The following is a 17,380-nucleotide window of genomic DNA, read 5'->3' as shown; positions in this document are numbered from 1 at the left end:
AAATTTCGCACTTCCCGATGCTTCACTTGCTGAGCAATCTCAGTGGATTCTATTTTCATTTGATAGGTATTCGCTACCGGGAATTATACTTCATTCTCTCAGAACAAAAACATTGTGTACATTAGTTGGGCTTGAGTAAATTTCTTTCCAGCAATCACATTGAATTTCTTCGCGTTTGCTTGTAGCAAAATGCTCATAGACAGAAACAAACAATTCACAGAACTGTCAATTAACAAATGTATTAATAGATTGTTATCAAAGTTGAAGTTAGTTATACTATGAATGTCGAACACTGTTTAGACATTTCATATACTATGAATGTCGAACACTGTTTAGACATTTCATGTTTACACGTATTTAACCTGCTTAATAATTAATTAAACAGTTGAACTTGCTGGCCAAAAATAATTATTAAAGAAAGCGAGAGATAATCAGATAATATTAATATGATTGATAATAATAATATAAATATAAAATTATTTTTTTTTTTAGTAAATGTAAGTAATATTCAATATAAATAGTTTTTTATGTATTTTATTTTATTCATATATTTTTTGTTGTCCGAATTCTTTTTTATTATTTTTATTTATATTATACTGCTTTATATTGCGAATAGTCTTGCCTTTTGAGAACTTTAGTTTTTATTTTAAGATATATTAAAAAATATACATTCATTATCTTTGAATAGAATTATCCGTTTAAGATAAAAGCAAGTTCATGTTATTAATATTTTTATAGGACTATTAAATATTAATAATAAAAGTATATACTTATTCTTTATATCTCCCTACACAGTATATATATTTTCTGTGCTTTGATAACTTATTTAATTTCAGTTATATAGATGTTTATTTATCTTGATTCTAACACTTTTCTTTTCGCATATGTTACCTACCCTTGCGATTCGTATACCACATAAGACTTGCTTTCCTTTTGCGGGTTTGCAAATATTTTTCGCTTGTGTATTTGGCCAGATGCTTTCTGAATAAATAAACAGTATACTTACCTCTTCAAAAAAAAAAAAAACTAGTATAAATCAAATTTTTGATTGTTTTTGAAAATTTGGTTTTTGCATAATTTTAGAAGCAATTGAAATAATTGCTACTTCGATTCATATTCTGCAGCTGGCAAGTGTTTTCCATATAGAGATAAATGTATATATTCTATATATATTCTATTTATAGATATATCGAAACACGTTTAGTCGAAAAATGCATTAATTAATTAATCTGTTTATTGAATGCCATTATATGCCATGTGTCTGTTCGTATGTCTAGGTAGCTCTATGTCTATGGTTTGTGTCTTGGCTGCATGTGCAAAAAATATATAAACGACGCGAATTGCTTACGAGCTAAAACAAATATGGTATGGATGCGATGCGATGCGATGCGGTTGATGCGTGTGGGCTGTGAAAAACATCTCTAAGATTTACAAATAATGCATGTATAAAAAATGTCTATATAGAATAATATGAATAATGTATGCGAAAAAGAGTCGTGGCAGAATCGAAATCCCAAGTAGATCAGGAAGAACCATATTCAGTCGGCTTATATATATATATCCATATACAATATTCCAGGCACTCAAGCCGATTTCAATGGTATACGTTGTTTGATTACCTATAGAGAGGGAGAGAGAGAGAGATGGTGGAAGAGTAAGTGAGGTAGATAAACATTTGTAATACAATTTCATTTCTTGTTCTTTCTCTTGTTTACAATTAAATACTAATAAAGGCGAAAAATCAATTAAGACGCGTGTGAAATACGTCAGAGTTGAATCTAAATTTGGACGAGCGTATTAGCTAGATGTGCGTTTTTTTTGCTTTCTATCGATCGATCGATCGATCGATCGATCGTTTATTTAGGTCTATTTATAGGCGGGGGCGTGAACTGAATCATCAGCGGGTCAAAACAATAAGCGCAGGAAATGCGTTTTCCACGTAAAGCAAACATAATAATGAAAGAAACACGCACAAGCCAAAAGAAGCGAAATTGGGGAGGGAAAACAATAACAATAACACGAAATTAATTTGATTCACGTTCGAAGAGTAAATACTCTTTTGGGGTACAAATAAATATACATACATATGCATATTTATATTGTATGTGTATACCTTTTAAATTATATATAGTAATGTCTACAAGGGATACTTTTCTGAAGACTTTTTTAAATATTGCATAAATATTTTGTTATAAAGCTAACTGTTAAAGAAGACTTTTCATAACAGAAAAATAGAGAGAATGCGAAAAAACGTGGGAGAGAGTCGGTATCTGGGTAACAACAAAAGCGTATTTAAACTCCTCTCAGATGTTGTTATATATTATTTCAACAGCAGCTCCAAAGCAACTGAGCAAAAGGTGATTTTAACTAGCTAGAGAGAGACAAAAAGGAGGCAGAAAAATTGACAAATTATATAACTTTAATTTTCTCTTCAAGGCTCCTATTGCATATGTCTACCATTCATTCAATTGGGCTTAACGACCCATTTGCTAGGGTATTATTAGAATCAATTAAATTGTTGATTAACTAACCTCAGAGCACATGGTCTTGTAGATCTCGTCGGTGTCCCAGGGCCCACGCTCGGGCAGCGCGATGCCACGCCTACGCAGCTCCTGAACACAGTCCGTTAAATCGAAAATGGGCAACGGATCGATGCTGGCCTTGGCAACCTTGCCAGCCAAATACTCGACGTAATGCGTGCTATTCGATAGGTGAGCAAAAATAAAGAACAATTAGATTTCATTCTCTAGACGTTCAAGGTTCGATGGACCCACCGACACATGCCCGCATGCTTGTCCGGCACCTCGCTGTTGCACACTGTGTCCACGAGACCCTGTGGCGTCTCCTTCTGCAGGGGAATGGGACAGCGTGCCTGGGCACGGGCCTTGCTCGAGCTGCTGGGCTCGTCGGCTAGCTCCATGGGCTCCGTGTCGAACTTGACGTTGTGCTCCTTGAGCAGAAACTGCAGCTGCATGGGTATCTTATCCCTCAGATAGAACAGGCAATTGCGGGGATGATGGGCGTGCAGACCCAGCTTGGCGCAATACGGGGAGATGGTGCACTTGGCGCCCATCATGAAGGGCCGAGCGCAGCCATAGCAGAACTCGAACTTGCACTGAGTGCAGGTGAAGTGCATGCAGCCGCCCCTAAATACAATATATTTAATTTAAAATAATAATATATCAAATATATTCCGCTCTGCTCTCACCTGGCCAGCGAATAACGAAATTTGCATTTGGGACAGTCTATGCCGTTCTGCGCTAAATGCTCCTGCACTCCCTGGGCCTGCAGTTCCGGATCATTTTCCCGCTTCCATTCGAGGTACGCCTCACAGCTGGTGCCCTCGTGCTGGCGCTCCCAGGGCTTGCGACACTGGGCACAGGTCACCGAGCCACAGTCGGGGCATATCAAACGCTTCTGCTTGGGTCGGGCAAAGAAGCCGGACGAGCATTGTATGCACCACTTGAAGTTGGGGTCTTGGAGCAGGGTGCGATCGCGCAGCTTACGCTGGAACAGCTCATGCACATCGTTGTCCAGAATGCTCTTAAGGAAAATATCCAAATTGGAAAAGTACTCCAAGTGTTCATCCTCATGCTGCACTGCGTTGCTCAGCTCGGGCAGCTTACAGAACGGACAGCTGCAGTCGTTGATGCTGCGATCGGTAATCTGTAAGGGAGGCGAAAGGGCACAAATATGGTTGGAGTTGTAGCTCAGACCTGATTTCTATCACTAGAAAGCATTGCTCGCAAATAACTGTTGATCGTTTCTCGAAGTCGGCAAAGAAGTGTGTTTCCCTCACACTCTGAGCAGAAACTCAGAGAGCAACCGATTGAGTCGGTTCTTCAACAAGTTCGTTCGCGATCGGACTGAAAGCTCCTCTCTTTGATCTGGTCTGTTGCCTATGTATTAGTATTGTATGTCTGCGAGAGTTTTAATCGCTAAACACCATGATCAATCTCGAAACGATCTTCGTCGAGTGAGAGAGAATGAGAATGATTTTTGTTCGGCTGATCTCACAAATCAATAGGTTAACTACATATTATCTACGAGCAATGATAGGAAGTGAAAAGTTGACAGAGACGAACTGAAAAGAGAGTATTGAAGGAAGAATTGTCTGAAGACCTCACGAGGGCAACCAGATATAAAGAAAATGTCCCCCATAAATTGATTAGGTATTACAACATTTAAATCTTCATCGAATAGGCAGTCACTCAAATCGGAACCCACCTGTACAGTGAAATAACTCTTGGCGCACTGCTTGCAGCATTTGTGTGTGCACTTGAGCATGGATACAATCTGGTTCATGGGATAGCTGTTCATGCACAGCTCACACTCCTGCTGCAGCATGGAGATGGCCTGATCAAGATCGGAGCATTCCCTGGCGGCCCACAAGGCGACATCCTCCTGGAACTTCATGTTGACCAATGTGGCGGCAATTTGTGCCTCCGCAATGCTCGTCACCAGCTGCTGCTCCACGTACTTGCGTGCCAGCACCTGCAATTAGGAGAGATTCAAACCAATTGTATACACTGAGCTAGTCTTGAGGGTCTACACACCGCCGGCTCCTCAATGACTGGCTCCTGGACACTGGGGTAGGCCCGAAAGACTGGCATGCTGAGCTTACGCTGCAGCATCTCTGACTGCTGCTCCTGCTCCGCCTCCTCAGAAGCCGATGTCTCGTAATCATCGTCCGAGAAGCAGGTTTCGTGATACTTCTTCTTGGGTATGCGCGGCTGGCTGCGTGGCTTCAGTAGAGCATTTACCGCCGCACTCGTGCTGGGTCCATCGTTCAAGGTCGTTTTCGTATTGAATTTGTTGATGGCATCACTCAGGGATTTCCTGTTGCTCGGACTACTCTTGAGTGGCACTCGACTGTTGCTGCTTCCGTTCGATTGAGTTTGCTTTTGCAAATACTCCTGCTGTATGCGCTTCACCGAGGAGATGCCAATGGGCGCGGAAAAGGACTTGGAACGCAATGGCAATTTCTTGTTTGTTGTTGTTGCTGTTGTTGTTGGTGGTGGTGGTGTTGTGTTGCTATCATTTGTTGTTAGCTTGGGTATTTTGCTAGCTTTGGGTTTGCTGGTTGCTTTGGCTGTGTTTGGTGCGTCTGTTTTGGTTGTCTTTTTGGGGTTTACCTTTTTGGGCTCTTCCAGTACTGTTTCGCTAGGCAGTTCCAGTGGACGGGTCTCGGAATCGACAATAGGGGGATCGGGTATAATGGGTAAAGCAACTGGTTCCTCTGGCTGGGATTCCGTTTCTAACACAATCTCTGCAGGCAGCTCCGCTGGTCTATTTTCGGTCAGCGGTATGAGCGGAGATTCCGGAGCAGTACTCTCGCTTACAGCTGCTTTGATTTCCTCTGTAGAAGCTATCGAAGCAGCTGCAGCAGCTACAACTGGCTCAGCTTCAATGGTTGCCTCAAGGGCTGTGCTGCCTGCAAAGGAAACATTTTCAGTTGCCCCATGGGCAGTCTCATCTTCATGATTTGTGGGCGTGACTGATGAGGTGCTCGTGACTGTTTGTTGTATGTCAGCTGATGGCTCTGCCGTTGGCTCTTCTTCTACCTCATTTTCCGCTTCGAATTCATCCTCTTCCATAATGTCTTCGATCTCAGTGCCTTCTTCATCGACGAAACCAGCGGCACCGCTCGAGGCCTCCTCAATAAACGAAGCTTGCTCATTGTAGGTGCCCTCCTCTTCTTCGCCCTCGCTGTCATACCAGTCTTCCTCTTCGCCTTCGTCGTACTCGTCGGAATAGTCCTCGGAGTACTCGTCTTCATCCGTTGACTCAAACTCATCCATGCTTATCTCGTCGCGCATTTGTTTGATCAAACGTTGAGTGTCCTCAACAAGTTCGCTCAGATTCTGTTTGGCTGGGTCGCCCGATGGTATGAACTCTTTAAATACCACCGGCTCGACCTCGTCACTTGAGTGTGAACTGATGGTTGTGTTGCTGGCGGATTGAGCGAGACTCAAGTTCTGCATGGGCTGTTCTGGGTTGAGTACGAGCAAGACTTCAGCACCGTCTGGTGACTTCGGTGGGTGCTCTTCGCTATCGAGACTGTAGAGCTCCGCTTCCGAGGGAGATTCGTCATGCAGTTGCTGCTCCTCGCCGCTGAACTCGGCAGCATCTTCGAAAACCTCCTCCGAGGCCTCCTCATTGGGTGTAACTACTACGGACACCACAGCTGGCTCGACTGCAGTCTCTTCAGCCTTTGGCATGTCTTGCTCTACATTTTGTTGCAGCTCTGAGCTGACATCAACCTCAACTGGCGTATTGTTTCTGCTTTCTCTGTGTAGACTTTGTGTGCTCAGAGTTCTTACTGGTATTTTGGAGAAACGTTTGGGACTGCGTTTCTGATTGCTTGTTACAGCAATTGTTGGTATTAGCTCAATGGTTGTGGCTGTGGCTGGCTCTACCTGAAGTGGTTCAGCAGAGGGCGTCGTAGGTGCTATGATTGCCTCCTCATTGACCTGCACTTCACTTCGAGGCTGTTCGACTTCTTGAGGCTGTTCTTGAGTCTGATTAGCTGTTATTTCTATATTTGCTATTGTACTGCTTACAGATTGAGAAACTTGCGAGATTTCAACTTCATCTCTTTCTATGGGTGTTTCGATTGCTGAATTAGGAATCAACGGCAAGGTCTCAGACGGAACTTCTTTTGGGTCTGTATCCACTGATTCAGTTGTAGCTGTTGGAGTTGGTTCAACAGGTTGTGGTGCAGTGAAAACTCCTGCTTGTGGTTCGACTGGAACTTCAGCTTGTGTAACTTCTGCTCTCACAACTTCTAATTGTACAACTTCAGTTTGAGTAACTTCAGTTTGTGTAACTTCAGCTTGGATAACCCTTTTGGCTTCTTCTTGATCTTCAGCTGCTATAATCACATGAATTTCTGTCTGTGTTTCTGCTTCTGGTTCTGCTTTACCTTCAGCTGGCTCAGATTTTATAACTTCTGGCTCAGCTTCCCTTTCAATAGCTTTATTTTGTTCTTCTACTTCAACCACTGCAATTTTAGACTCTGGGACTATTTCATTTGTAGTTTTAATGACAGCATCTTTCTGCTCCTTTGCCTCGATTTGTCTCTCAACTTTCTCTACATTATTTGGCAGCCTATTCCTATTTGTTGGTCTCTGACTTTGATCTCGTGCTCTACCCTTTTTCGGTAGCTGAGATCGCTTATTTCTCTTGTACGCCTCTCGGCTAGTGCTGGGCTTGTCGTCAAGTTTAGCTTGTGTCTCTGCTGCTATTGCATTTTCCTTGGACTTGGGCTCGGTTGGTGTGGGTGCTGCGATAATCTGCTCAGGAGCCGTCCCTGCTTTAGATGAGCTGACAGAGCTAGCTGCTAATGGGATTTCACCTGGCTGATTTATAGGCTTTTCTATGGTTACATCTTCTGCTGTTTTAGATTCAGTCGTTTCTTGTTTCACTTGAGGAACTATAGGCTCTGTTGTAGTCTCATCTTGAGCAGCTTCAACATCTGTTACTCCAACTACATTCACTTTGCTCTCTAGATCTTGCGAATTCTGGTTCTTCTCTTCACTAACAGGATTCTGTAGCAATATTTCCTCTTTTACCAGATTCGCTGCACTCACTTTGCTTTCCAGAGTTTCTGAATTCAGATTCTTCTCATCACTAACAACATTCTCTGGTACTACTTCCTCTTTCACAGCCTCTACTTTGGGTGCCAAATAGCTTTTGTAGACGATGTGCTCGGCATCTTCCAAGTCGTCCAGCTCGAACTCCAGTTCATGCGCTCTTTCCACCCCACGATCAAATTCCAATTTGAAATTTGCTATTTCTGTAGCGTAAATAAAATTGGGAGGTAGCTCCTCGCGTATGGTGCTCTCTCTTAGATTGGGTTTAATGAACTCTTCCATGATATAAACGCGCGGATCTGGCGGTGGCGTTGCTTCTTTTTGGGGCACTGCCTCAGTGGGCACCACTGTGACAGGGGCTTGGGCTACCTCCGTAGGCGCCATTAGCTCCTGCTCCACCTGTTGCACCAAATTCGGTACAATTTCCTGAATATGCTGCCAGACAAAGTTCTTGACATCATCACTGGACTTCTCGGGCAGAGCCGAGGGCGACTTCAATGTGCTAATGGGACTTTTGGTAAGAATACGCATTACTTCCGGATCCGTTTCATATTCCTGATCGGGTTTGCCCTTGAACGTTTCTAGCATCGTCTCGATGGAACGCAGAACTTCCTGGTTTTGCTTGGCCTGATTCTGCTCCATATTGCCAATCAGAATTTCCAGATTCTTTAATGTGCCATCCTCTAGCTGAAAGGGACTAGGCGTGGCATAGGCGGACTTGGCTGGGCTAGAATTGTCATCGAATGGATAGGCTAAAGCAGGACTCTCACTGTTCTGCACTTGCAGACAGTCCAAAGCGTGAGTGTTGAGAAACTCATGGATATCTACACGGAACAATGACAAAGAGAGATGGAGAGAGAGAGAGAGAGAGAGAGATGTGTGTAAAAATGAGAAGTAAATGCGATTTGAGCTACTCTAACTAACCCGATTGATTATCTACGGCCGCACTCTCATTCTCCACGCCATTTGGCGAGCCCCAGATGCGCATTAGAAATGGTTTAAGCTGAGTGCGATTCAGTTCGACCAATGCCTGTTCCACATTACCTTGATGCGCCGTCAACGCATTCACAATGTCCTCACTCAGAAAGTTGCCCTTCGCTGCGAGCTTGCGGTACTTTTGTTGGCGCTGCTGGATGCAATCGGCGACCGCTTGCCAAACATTTCCGCCCGAACTCCTCAATGCTTCCCTGGCCTCATTCTGTGAGACGGTGCCAATTGTATTCTCCGCACGCTCCTGGCCATATTTGGTGGACAGACTTTGGACGGTTTGGACCAGCTTATGCCAGTTCTCCCGCAACCATTGTATAGGATGGATGTCGGGTCCACAATATTTCAGAGCTGCCTCGAGCTCTTCAACCGTAAATTTATAGAGCTCCAGCTCTTTCAGTATAATATGCATTTCAATTTCAGGATCTCTAGCTGGCTCGTGCTTGTAGCCCACCGACTCGTGAGGCAGATCAAATGGTGAAGATGTTTGCTATTAATGAAATGGAAATAGAGGACTTTAAGCTGGGTCTAATTGGCTGGGAAATGAGCTTCGACTTACATGCTGCAGCATTTTGAGGTCGTTTATGAAATTCGGTCTTCTGGTCAGTTGATTGGAAATACCTTCCATGTTCCTTAAATCGTTAGAGCTACGATAACGTTCGTTCTCCTGGGTCAGCTGGGAGCTGCTGCGATAATAGGGCTTACGTTCCATCTTGGCCGGTTCGGGTGTTCGGAAACGTTCTGGCTCAGGCGGGAGCTCTGGCTGTCCGACAAAGGGCAAAGCATCGTAGGTCTGCAAGAGTTATTATTGAAGCCTTCTGACTAATCACACTGGATATTAGTTTTACTTGTGTCGAGATGCTCTGCGGCGGTGGTGAAGTGCCCATTTCACGTGCCTCCATTTTCGTTGGCAGCTCACGAGGCGGTGTTCCGCCACAGCCAGTGGAGTCTTTCTTTGATTGTTTTAGCACCTGTTCCGCCTGCGCCTGAATGCTCTCATCCAGTGTATTCCATATATTCTCAACGGATTCTGGAAGTGTATGGATGAGAGCTTTAGTATAACCGAACAACAACAAAACAAAACTCGGGTATGTTTTTAGTTTGGGACTTGACTATGTATTTCGTATAAAATGTTTTTTCTTTTCTTTTCTACTTTTTTTTTTTTTTAAATGCGTTAATTGTAGTTGTAAACAGTTACAGTTGGTTATAGTTTAGGGTATACAGTGTTTGAGTCTTTGGTTTTGTTGTGTTATAAATGAGTCTCAGGTTCAGCTCTTGGTACCCTCGAAAAATGAGATTTTCTTGAGAATCCTACCTTTGTTTAAAAAGCTGGAGCCAAGCGATTTATCTGTTTGATTTCCGGCTGTCGATTTCAGCTTGGACTTGATAGCCGTTGTGGGTTTCTTGTTGGTGACGGTGCTGGTAGTGGTGGTAGCTGTAGCTGTAGCTGTTGCTGTCTGTTTAGGTTTGGCTGTAGCTTGAGCTTGAGTCTTAGCTGGGCTTTGGCTAGCTGACTGAATAGCCTTCTGCACAGTTGGCTTTGTCGTCGTCTTCATGGAGCTCTTACGCACAAGCTTCACTTCCGACTTAGCCTGCGTCGCCTTAGGCTCAACAGCTGCTGCTTGGGTCGGTGGGGTAGCTGCTTCCTGGGGTTTCACTGGCTGCTTGCAGGGCGTCTTGCAGCATATGGCACAGATCTTGATATTTGGCTCATTCACAAATGTGCAAAATTCGCATTCCCACTCGTGATCGGGTGTCGAGGGAGGTGGACCCAAGTCATCGTCCCCAGCATCTACCTCAGCTGTTGCGGCCGCCGCTGGCTGTTCGTCTTCAGTCTCCGAAGCGGTTACCTCCTCCACGACTTCCTCATACTCTGACTCGCTTTGTTCTCTTGGCTTGACTGGTGTTTCGATGACTTTCTGCACCACAGCCGCTGCTTGAGTATTCTCATCCTTCGTTTCGGGCTTGCGCTTGGACTCGGTTCTCTTGACCTTTTGCTGATCGGCCTCTTGAAGTTTCTGTTGTATTTTGGCTTGAACCAAGGCGCGCGCACCGGAACCCTCCGACTCCAGGTCCGAGTAGATGCGACTTGTTTTGGGCGCATCCTGCTGTTGGCTTCTCTTCAAAGTGCCTGTTCCGCCTCCACTAGCATTCGATTCCCTGCGTTCAGGCAGCCATTCGCTCTGCACGCTCTTTGCTATGGAGCCACGACGGTCCCGCATCTTGTGCTGCCTGCTGCCGGCATGTCGCTGCTCCCCGTCCAGCTCATCGTTGCCTCCGTTGCCGTTGCTGATGAGCTGCGAGGCGCTGGACATGCGTCGCTGACGCTGATGGTGTTGGTGAGCTCTCGAGGCGCTCGTCATGCCCGATCTGTTCGAGACCAGCGAACGACGATCATCCTGATCCGAGTCCTCATCGTCCGTCAGCTCATCATCAACGTAGCTGCTGCGCTTGCGACGCATCGACATGGACTTGCGACTAGGTGTGGGGGAGGCAGCATAGCGAGCGCGTGAAGCGGCACGCGAGACAGCTGTGGGTGGCATGCCCATAACACCTGCGAAACAGACAAGATGAAAGAGTTCATTGTTTACATAAACTCAGTTTGCTCTACGCTCTGCTCACCTGGATGCATCATGGGGTAGCCCGCAGCGCCTGGATACATGTTCGGCATAATGCCGCGCTGAGTCATGAACACAGGTGGCGGATAGTGCGGATGCTGCTGTTGCAAGAGCTGTTGATGCTGTGGCAAGTAGCCGGGGCCCACGTTGAGCGATAGATTCGAGCTGTTGAACTGCTGCTGTGAGCCGAACTGCGACCACTCATCGTGTGGATGGGGCTGTCCGGGCCAATTGGGCTGTTGGCTCTGGCAGCCAGCGCAGTTGAGATGCGCCATGGACTGAGCCTGCGTTGGGGTTGAGATGGTAGAAAGATATAAATAAGAAGCGGAACTCGAATATGAAGGTAAATAAATGTCTTGAAGGATTGAGAAGTGAAGAAGTAAAAGTAATATGAGAAAGGATCAGTCCTTTGGGAAAAATTACAAAGGGAGTGCGAGGACAGGAAGTAATCTCTAAAAAATTAACCGTGGAAGTATTAAGGACGTGGGGATAGATGTAGCTCATAAATGCTGAATCAGTGTTTAAGGATCAAGTACAAGTCATATAAGAAGGACAAGTTCTTAGGGATATAGGATATGTCATATGAAGGGGGGATGAACTTTTGAATGATCAATGATCAACTCACCTGTTGCATGCGCTGATTCGCCACCCAGGCGGAACCGATGGGTTGGTTCTCTGCGAGCGGACGGCGGGGACTCATGCTATTCAGATTGAAGACGGATGTGCTCATTTGACGACGCTGAGCGCCTGCGGCCTGTCGTCGTAGTTGTTGTTGTTGTTGGAACAGCAGGGAATTGTGAAAATTGTGTGAATCATCGGATAGATCAAAATGCGATGAATTCAAACCGGATGACATGCTGCCGGAACGAAAATGCGAGGGCGATGGTGAAATGTTTGACCAATGCTCGAAGTTCAGCTGCTTTTAGTTTTAGATGCACAAAGAACGAGAAAGAGAGAAAGAGAAACAGAGAGAGAGAGAGTGTGTGTGGGGCGAGACAAGGACCAGAGACATCGACACACACACACACACACGCGCAAGACGAGACGATTTATCAATGAGGGATAGTTGATGGCTGGGTGGATGTGGCACAGATGTAGCCTTACCTGGTCGGGACTGCCCGCCTCATGTTGCGCCTTCTGCTGACGATAGCGCTGCTGCAGCTGTGCCATGCGATCCAAGGTGGCGTTCGCCTTGCTCTTGATCTTCTCCAGCTGCACCGAGGGCGGTCGGCTGATTGAGTCGAATACTGATTTGGGCGTGCCCGAGCGAGAGGAGCCGCCGCCCTCGCTGGGCGCCGGCCGTGGCGGCTCCGGCAACGGTCGATTATTCATTTGAGGCCCAACAGCTGGACCCCGCCAGCCGCCGGAGGACTTGTGCGAGGGCGTCGGCGAGGGCGGTGGCAACATCTGCAAAGAAGTTCGTTTTCGTTTTTCGTTTTTGGTTCTCTTTGGTTGTTGGGCAGGCGGCATTAAGGTTTCTTTTTCTGATTTGGTTGTTGTTCTTGTTTTATTGAAGCATTCAAAATCGTTTACAAACTGGTACTAAATAGATAGCTCTAACTACTCCGATGTACACCCAAAGTTTGGTCTAGTACAAAGTTTGTTTTTATTGATTCTTATTGTTTTTTTTTTTTAGTTTTTAGCTTATGAAATCGTGCAGTGTCGTACCTGTTCCTTGCGGCCCAGAAACGGTGTCAACAAACCGCGTTTGCTGCGTCGAGGTGGTGCAACCGGTGGAGCAGCTCCTGCAGCACTTGCCTTGGGCGGTATGGGTGGAGTGCCTTGCTCCGCAGCCTAAATAGCATAATAATGAACACATTAATTACTATAATACTATGTAGAACAGACATTGGTAGTTCACCTTTCGTATGTGATTCTTGCGCTTGGGATGCTTGTGGAACATGTCGTCGCATGAGGCGCAGAAGATCTGGCCAGCGCACTCGGCACAGGTTACCCACGGATTCTGCGATCCACAGAGTGTGCATTTCAATTTGTTGTCTATATAAAGTTCAGTTTTTAATAAATTCGGAGTAGAAATTCGGAATAATTATGGAAAACTCTTAGTAATTGTCGCAATGAAATTAGGAGTAATTATAGGAGCAAAGTTTTAAATACAACAGAGGGAAATTTTCGGAGCCAATCTCGCAGTACATGGTCAGAGTAAAATTAGGAGTAAGCTATGGAAAGCGTTTTGATATTAAAGGTGTTGTATACATTCGGAGAAATGTGAAACTATTCAATTTCAATTTCAAATTAAAATTTTATGAATTTCAGAAGAAAATATTTAATAGAATAATTGGATTCCGAATTCAAAATCTAAAAAATATGCTGTAGTCATATTATGATGAAAGGTAAGTGTAATAGCCATAATAATGAAATAGGGAATCTTCCAGATGATATACATATATATTCTTTATGTCTATACTTCAAAAAGTTTCGCTGCAACTAAAGTATGCCTAAGCAACTTTGTGAAATGAGTAAAGTTCTTCATCTTGGATCCACTTGCCTGGCGTTTTGGTACGGATCTGTGTAGTTTTCATGGGCTCATTTGAGTACTGTTGCTGGTTGGAGAACTCGATGACTTCGTAGTCGGGTTCGGGCGTGTTCTTCGTTTTGGGAGGCAGTGCCGGCACCTTGAGCTGGACCCCATTCATTGACGCATTGCCATTCATTGGCGTTGGCGGCGGCTTGGGTCCAATGCGATCATTCGCCTCATTCTAAGTGCAAGAAGCTCAAGCTGTATTACTCAAGGTAGATACTCTATTAGAGAGCAGATCTTTCATTCGGGCTATACTCACCACCCAGTCGGGCATTGTGCGTACGTTTCTGTTGAGCAATTGGTGTGTCGTCATCTTTATAGTTGTCGTTAGCTTTGTCGGCTACAGTTTTCTTTTCTTGCTTCTGTTTATTCGTCTTCTTCTTCTTGTTTCTATTTTGATCTGCAGCGGGACATAATTTTTGAGGCGTATTATGTAAAAAAAAAAAAAAAATAAATAAATAAAAAAAAATAAATAAATAAGTATCGAAGATATACAAAATTTAGGAAAATTGATCGACTTTTAACCCGTTTTTAGATTTGAATATAACAAATATATATACTTATTTATGTATTATTGACTATATGGATAATATATATAAAGAACATTTAGATATAGCCTAATTAATTATCTATATATAATTCTTTTTTAAATATTTAATCTCACATCTAAATACAAATATATACAAATATCTTTATATGTACCTAAACACTTCAAAGCACTTCATATTCAATTACACAAATGTACAAAATATATTTTTATATTCACGTTTTCCTTAAATATTTTTAGCCAGCTCTGCCAAAAAAGTGGAGGCAAGTTTCTGCAGTGCGAAATGCAAAACGCCCAAACGCTGCCAGAGTTGTTCCACGAATAAGCCATATATATAAATATAAAATAGGCCAAAAATTTTGCTGCATTCGAAAACAAGTTGTAAATGAAACCTGAAGAAAGCCGGCTAAGACATACTCTCTATACACAAATGTATATTGATAACTAAAAAAAAAAAAAAAAAAAAAAAATACTTTACAAATGATTTAAAAATTATTTTAAGAAATATATCATAATTATTAAGAAAAAAAAATAAGGAAATCACAAGAGCTTGCCTTTATTTGATTATTTATTTAAAACCCTAAAGCGCCAAGAAGTAGGCAATGCTTTCTCTCAAAAAGGATTTGAAAAATTTTAAAGTAAATACATGAAAATAAAAAAAATTAATTTAAATATTTATCTAAAGAATATATTATTATAGATTTACAGGGTATTAATGCACGCCGTCATACATTAATGTTTCATATTTTATTTTGTTTATGAAACGCTGCGAAATAAGCAAAAGGAAATAATTCGTGTGACTCAATTATCGAGCTGACAGCTAGCCTAAGTGGAAATGAATTTGATAGAGAGAGATAAAAAGAGCAACAAGGAAAACGAGAGATAGAGAGAGAGCAAATAGTAAAGGCAGAGAGAAAACCGATCAAGAGAAATAGAGAGAGATACATTCCCTCTCTCTATAAGTTGAATATGGAAAGAATAAAAATAAAGAGAAATCTCAAATCAAAATAAAAGAATCTTTTATAAAAATAGGAGAGAGATTACAGAGAGAAAAAGAGACCGCATATAGAGCATAGCAAATTCATTGACGCTTGTTGCACGACAGATATAGATCATGTTGAAAGTTTCGAAATAGGAAATATACTGCACACGAGTTTTCGAAACGTTTTTGGTTTATTTTTTATTTTTTTGCTTATATGCAGTCTGCATAGATATATATATACGATAGATATGGGCAGGCATTATGAGATATTTTAAGATTATCCAATAAGATAAGTAATTTTTTTGAATTGGAAGAAAGACAAGATCCCAATATGAATATGAAAATATTAATTTTTCCGTTTTGTCAAACTAATTTTGACCTTACTCTTTTTTAAAATTTATATATTATATATTTGTTATATTCCGGTTGCATTTAATTTTGCCTTCTTGTCTTTAGTTTGCCATTGATATTCTTGATAATACTTAAATTTTATGTAAGTCACTTCAAAGTTAACTTGTTTTTTAAACAATTTAATTCAGTTAAAAGGTTTTTAATTATTTATTAATTATTTATATATTAATATGTTTTAAGTATTCGTCTATAATTTAGTTGCGGTGCATTTGCACCTTTTATATATATTATATATTTTGCATCTTGACCAACGCATTTTCCACCTGTTCCTCGTCCCGCTGTTCTGTTGGCAGCTGCTTAAGGCAGCTGCCCTGGGAGCCAGCTAATTCACACTCATACACAGTCACTCACACGCACACTTAAACGTGCGCACAGAACTATTTTTAACCACTTCAATTTCTTTGCCCAAAAAAAAAAAAAGTTTTTTTTTTGCGTTTATTTTTGCACAATTTGATTTCAATTTTTTTTTTTTGCTTGTTTTCTTTTTTGTTGGTTATATTAAAAATAAAATAGAAAAATTCAATTTGCGTGTTTAAATTTTGGTTAATATTTATTGGAAAATTGTGAGATTTTTTGAACTTTTAGTCAAAGAGTTTATCGATTCCGTTTTGATTTAAATTTAGTTGTGTTTATTTATAGCACACGGTTTTTGACTGCTTCTTCTTGTTCTTTTATTTTTTAAATATATATTCTACATATATACAAATATATATATGTTTGGTTTATTAGTTATATTTGTTAATGAACTTTATTTTTTTCTTTCTTTGGGCCCATCTCACTTACATAATACGAATTTACTTGCCACGTCGCGCCGCACTCAAAAAATTTTGCTAGCTGGTTAGCCTTATATATATATATATATATATACTATATATATTTATATATATACAATATATATATATATATATAGAGCTATGTGTAGCCGCTCGACATGAAATAGTATTTTTCTATATAATTATTTTTTGCTACGGTCTCGTTCGGCGATCGTCTCCCAACAAACTGATTTGTCTATTCGCCATCTAAACAACATTTTCCCCCAGTTTTCAGAGACGTTGTCGCCGCAATAATTTTCTTGCTCAATGTGTCTCTGTCATCTGTGTTTTTTTTTCGCTTTTTTTGATTTCTCTTTATTTTATAAATACTACATAGCCAACGTATGAACAGTCTAGCTCATCTCCCGCATGTGCTCAAAGTTTATAAGTTTTTATCTTGTTTTCTATTTTCCTTTCTGTTGTTAAACATTTCGTTAGCTGCATTCGGTTTGCATTTAGTCATATAAGTTATGGATTTTGTGGTATTGTATATTGTGTATTATTCTGTTGTAAAAATAAATAAAATGAATAATTTTGATTCATATAAATGTAATCATGTTTTCATTAAATCGTACAATTTTGTGGCTCAATCTAAATACAATTTTTATCATCATTATATCATATCATTATTAACACCGACTATTTTTTTTTTAATGATTTGGAGTGTAAAAGCAAAAATCAAGTAAGTGATAATATTAAAATTATAGAAATAATAATACAGAAATATTGTCAAAAATCGTTGATTTAATTTTTAAAAAACTCCCATAATAAATGTTTTCGCCTAATTAAAAACCATTTGCTTAAAATAATTTATAGTTCAACTTTATTGGTAATCAAATAATAAATAAATATGAACCCCTAGGGTCATGTCTGACCTTGACTTCCTTGT

At 41.6% G+C, this 17,380-nt stretch overlaps 1 protein-coding gene across 10 annotated transcripts; it reads right to left on the bottom strand.

Moving 5' to 3' along the window:
- Nucleotides 1-1,212: 1,212 nt before the first annotated feature.
- LUBEL (Linear Ubiquitin E3 ligase) lies at nt 1,213-16,692 on the bottom strand. 10 transcript variants are annotated; one of them, XM_089464389.1, is made up of 18 exons: nt 16,463-16,692; nt 13,999-14,139; nt 13,707-13,917; nt 13,062-13,198; nt 12,869-12,994; nt 12,305-12,607; nt 11,826-12,119; nt 11,205-11,484; nt 9,898-11,136; nt 9,431-9,612; nt 9,142-9,375; nt 8,520-9,072; nt 4,557-8,419; nt 4,228-4,494; nt 3,209-3,666; nt 2,775-3,146; nt 2,532-2,700; nt 1,213-1,619 (listed from the first exon to the last, which is right to left on the bottom strand). In XM_089464389.1, the coding sequence occupies exons 2-18, from the start codon at nt 14,050-14,052 to the stop codon at nt 1,584-1,586; spliced, it is 8,778 nt and encodes a 2,925-aa protein (XP_089320515.1). In that variant the 5' UTR covers nt 14,053-14,139; nt 16,463-16,692; the 3' UTR covers nt 1,213-1,583. The 10 variants fall into 10 exon arrangements, with proteins under 10 accessions (XP_089320515.1, XP_089320521.1, XP_089320520.1 ...); XM_089464395.1 differs by having other exon boundaries at nt 8,640-9,072; XM_089464394.1 differs by having other exon boundaries at nt 11,826-12,116.
- Nucleotides 16,693-17,380: the final 688 nt, after the last annotated feature.

This window comes from Drosophila arizonae, chromosome 3 (assembly GCF_054131065.1).
Source record: "Drosophila arizonae isolate 15081-1271.41 chromosome 3, UAZ_ARI_1.0, whole genome shotgun sequence".
NCBI classification, from domain to species: Eukaryota; Metazoa; Arthropoda; class Insecta; order Diptera; family Drosophilidae; genus Drosophila; species Drosophila arizonae.
Note: the sequence above shows the minus strand (reverse complement) of the source record. Positions and strands in the feature narration are given on the sequence as shown.

Excerpts from the sequence above, each read along its gene's own strand:
- LUBEL (XM_089464389.1), bottom strand. The coding sequence starts at position 14,052 with ATGACGACACACCAATTGCTCAACAGAAACGTACGCACAATGCCCGAC. Across the intron at positions 12,995-13,061 it reads GCAAGAATCACATACGAAAG|GCTGCGGAGCAAGGCACTCC; the intron begins GTGAACTACCAA and ends TATGCTATTTAG. Across the intron at positions 2,701-2,774 it reads AAGCATGCGGGCATGTGTCG|CACGCATTACGTCGAGTATT; the intron begins GTGGGTCCATCG and ends CCTATCGAATAG.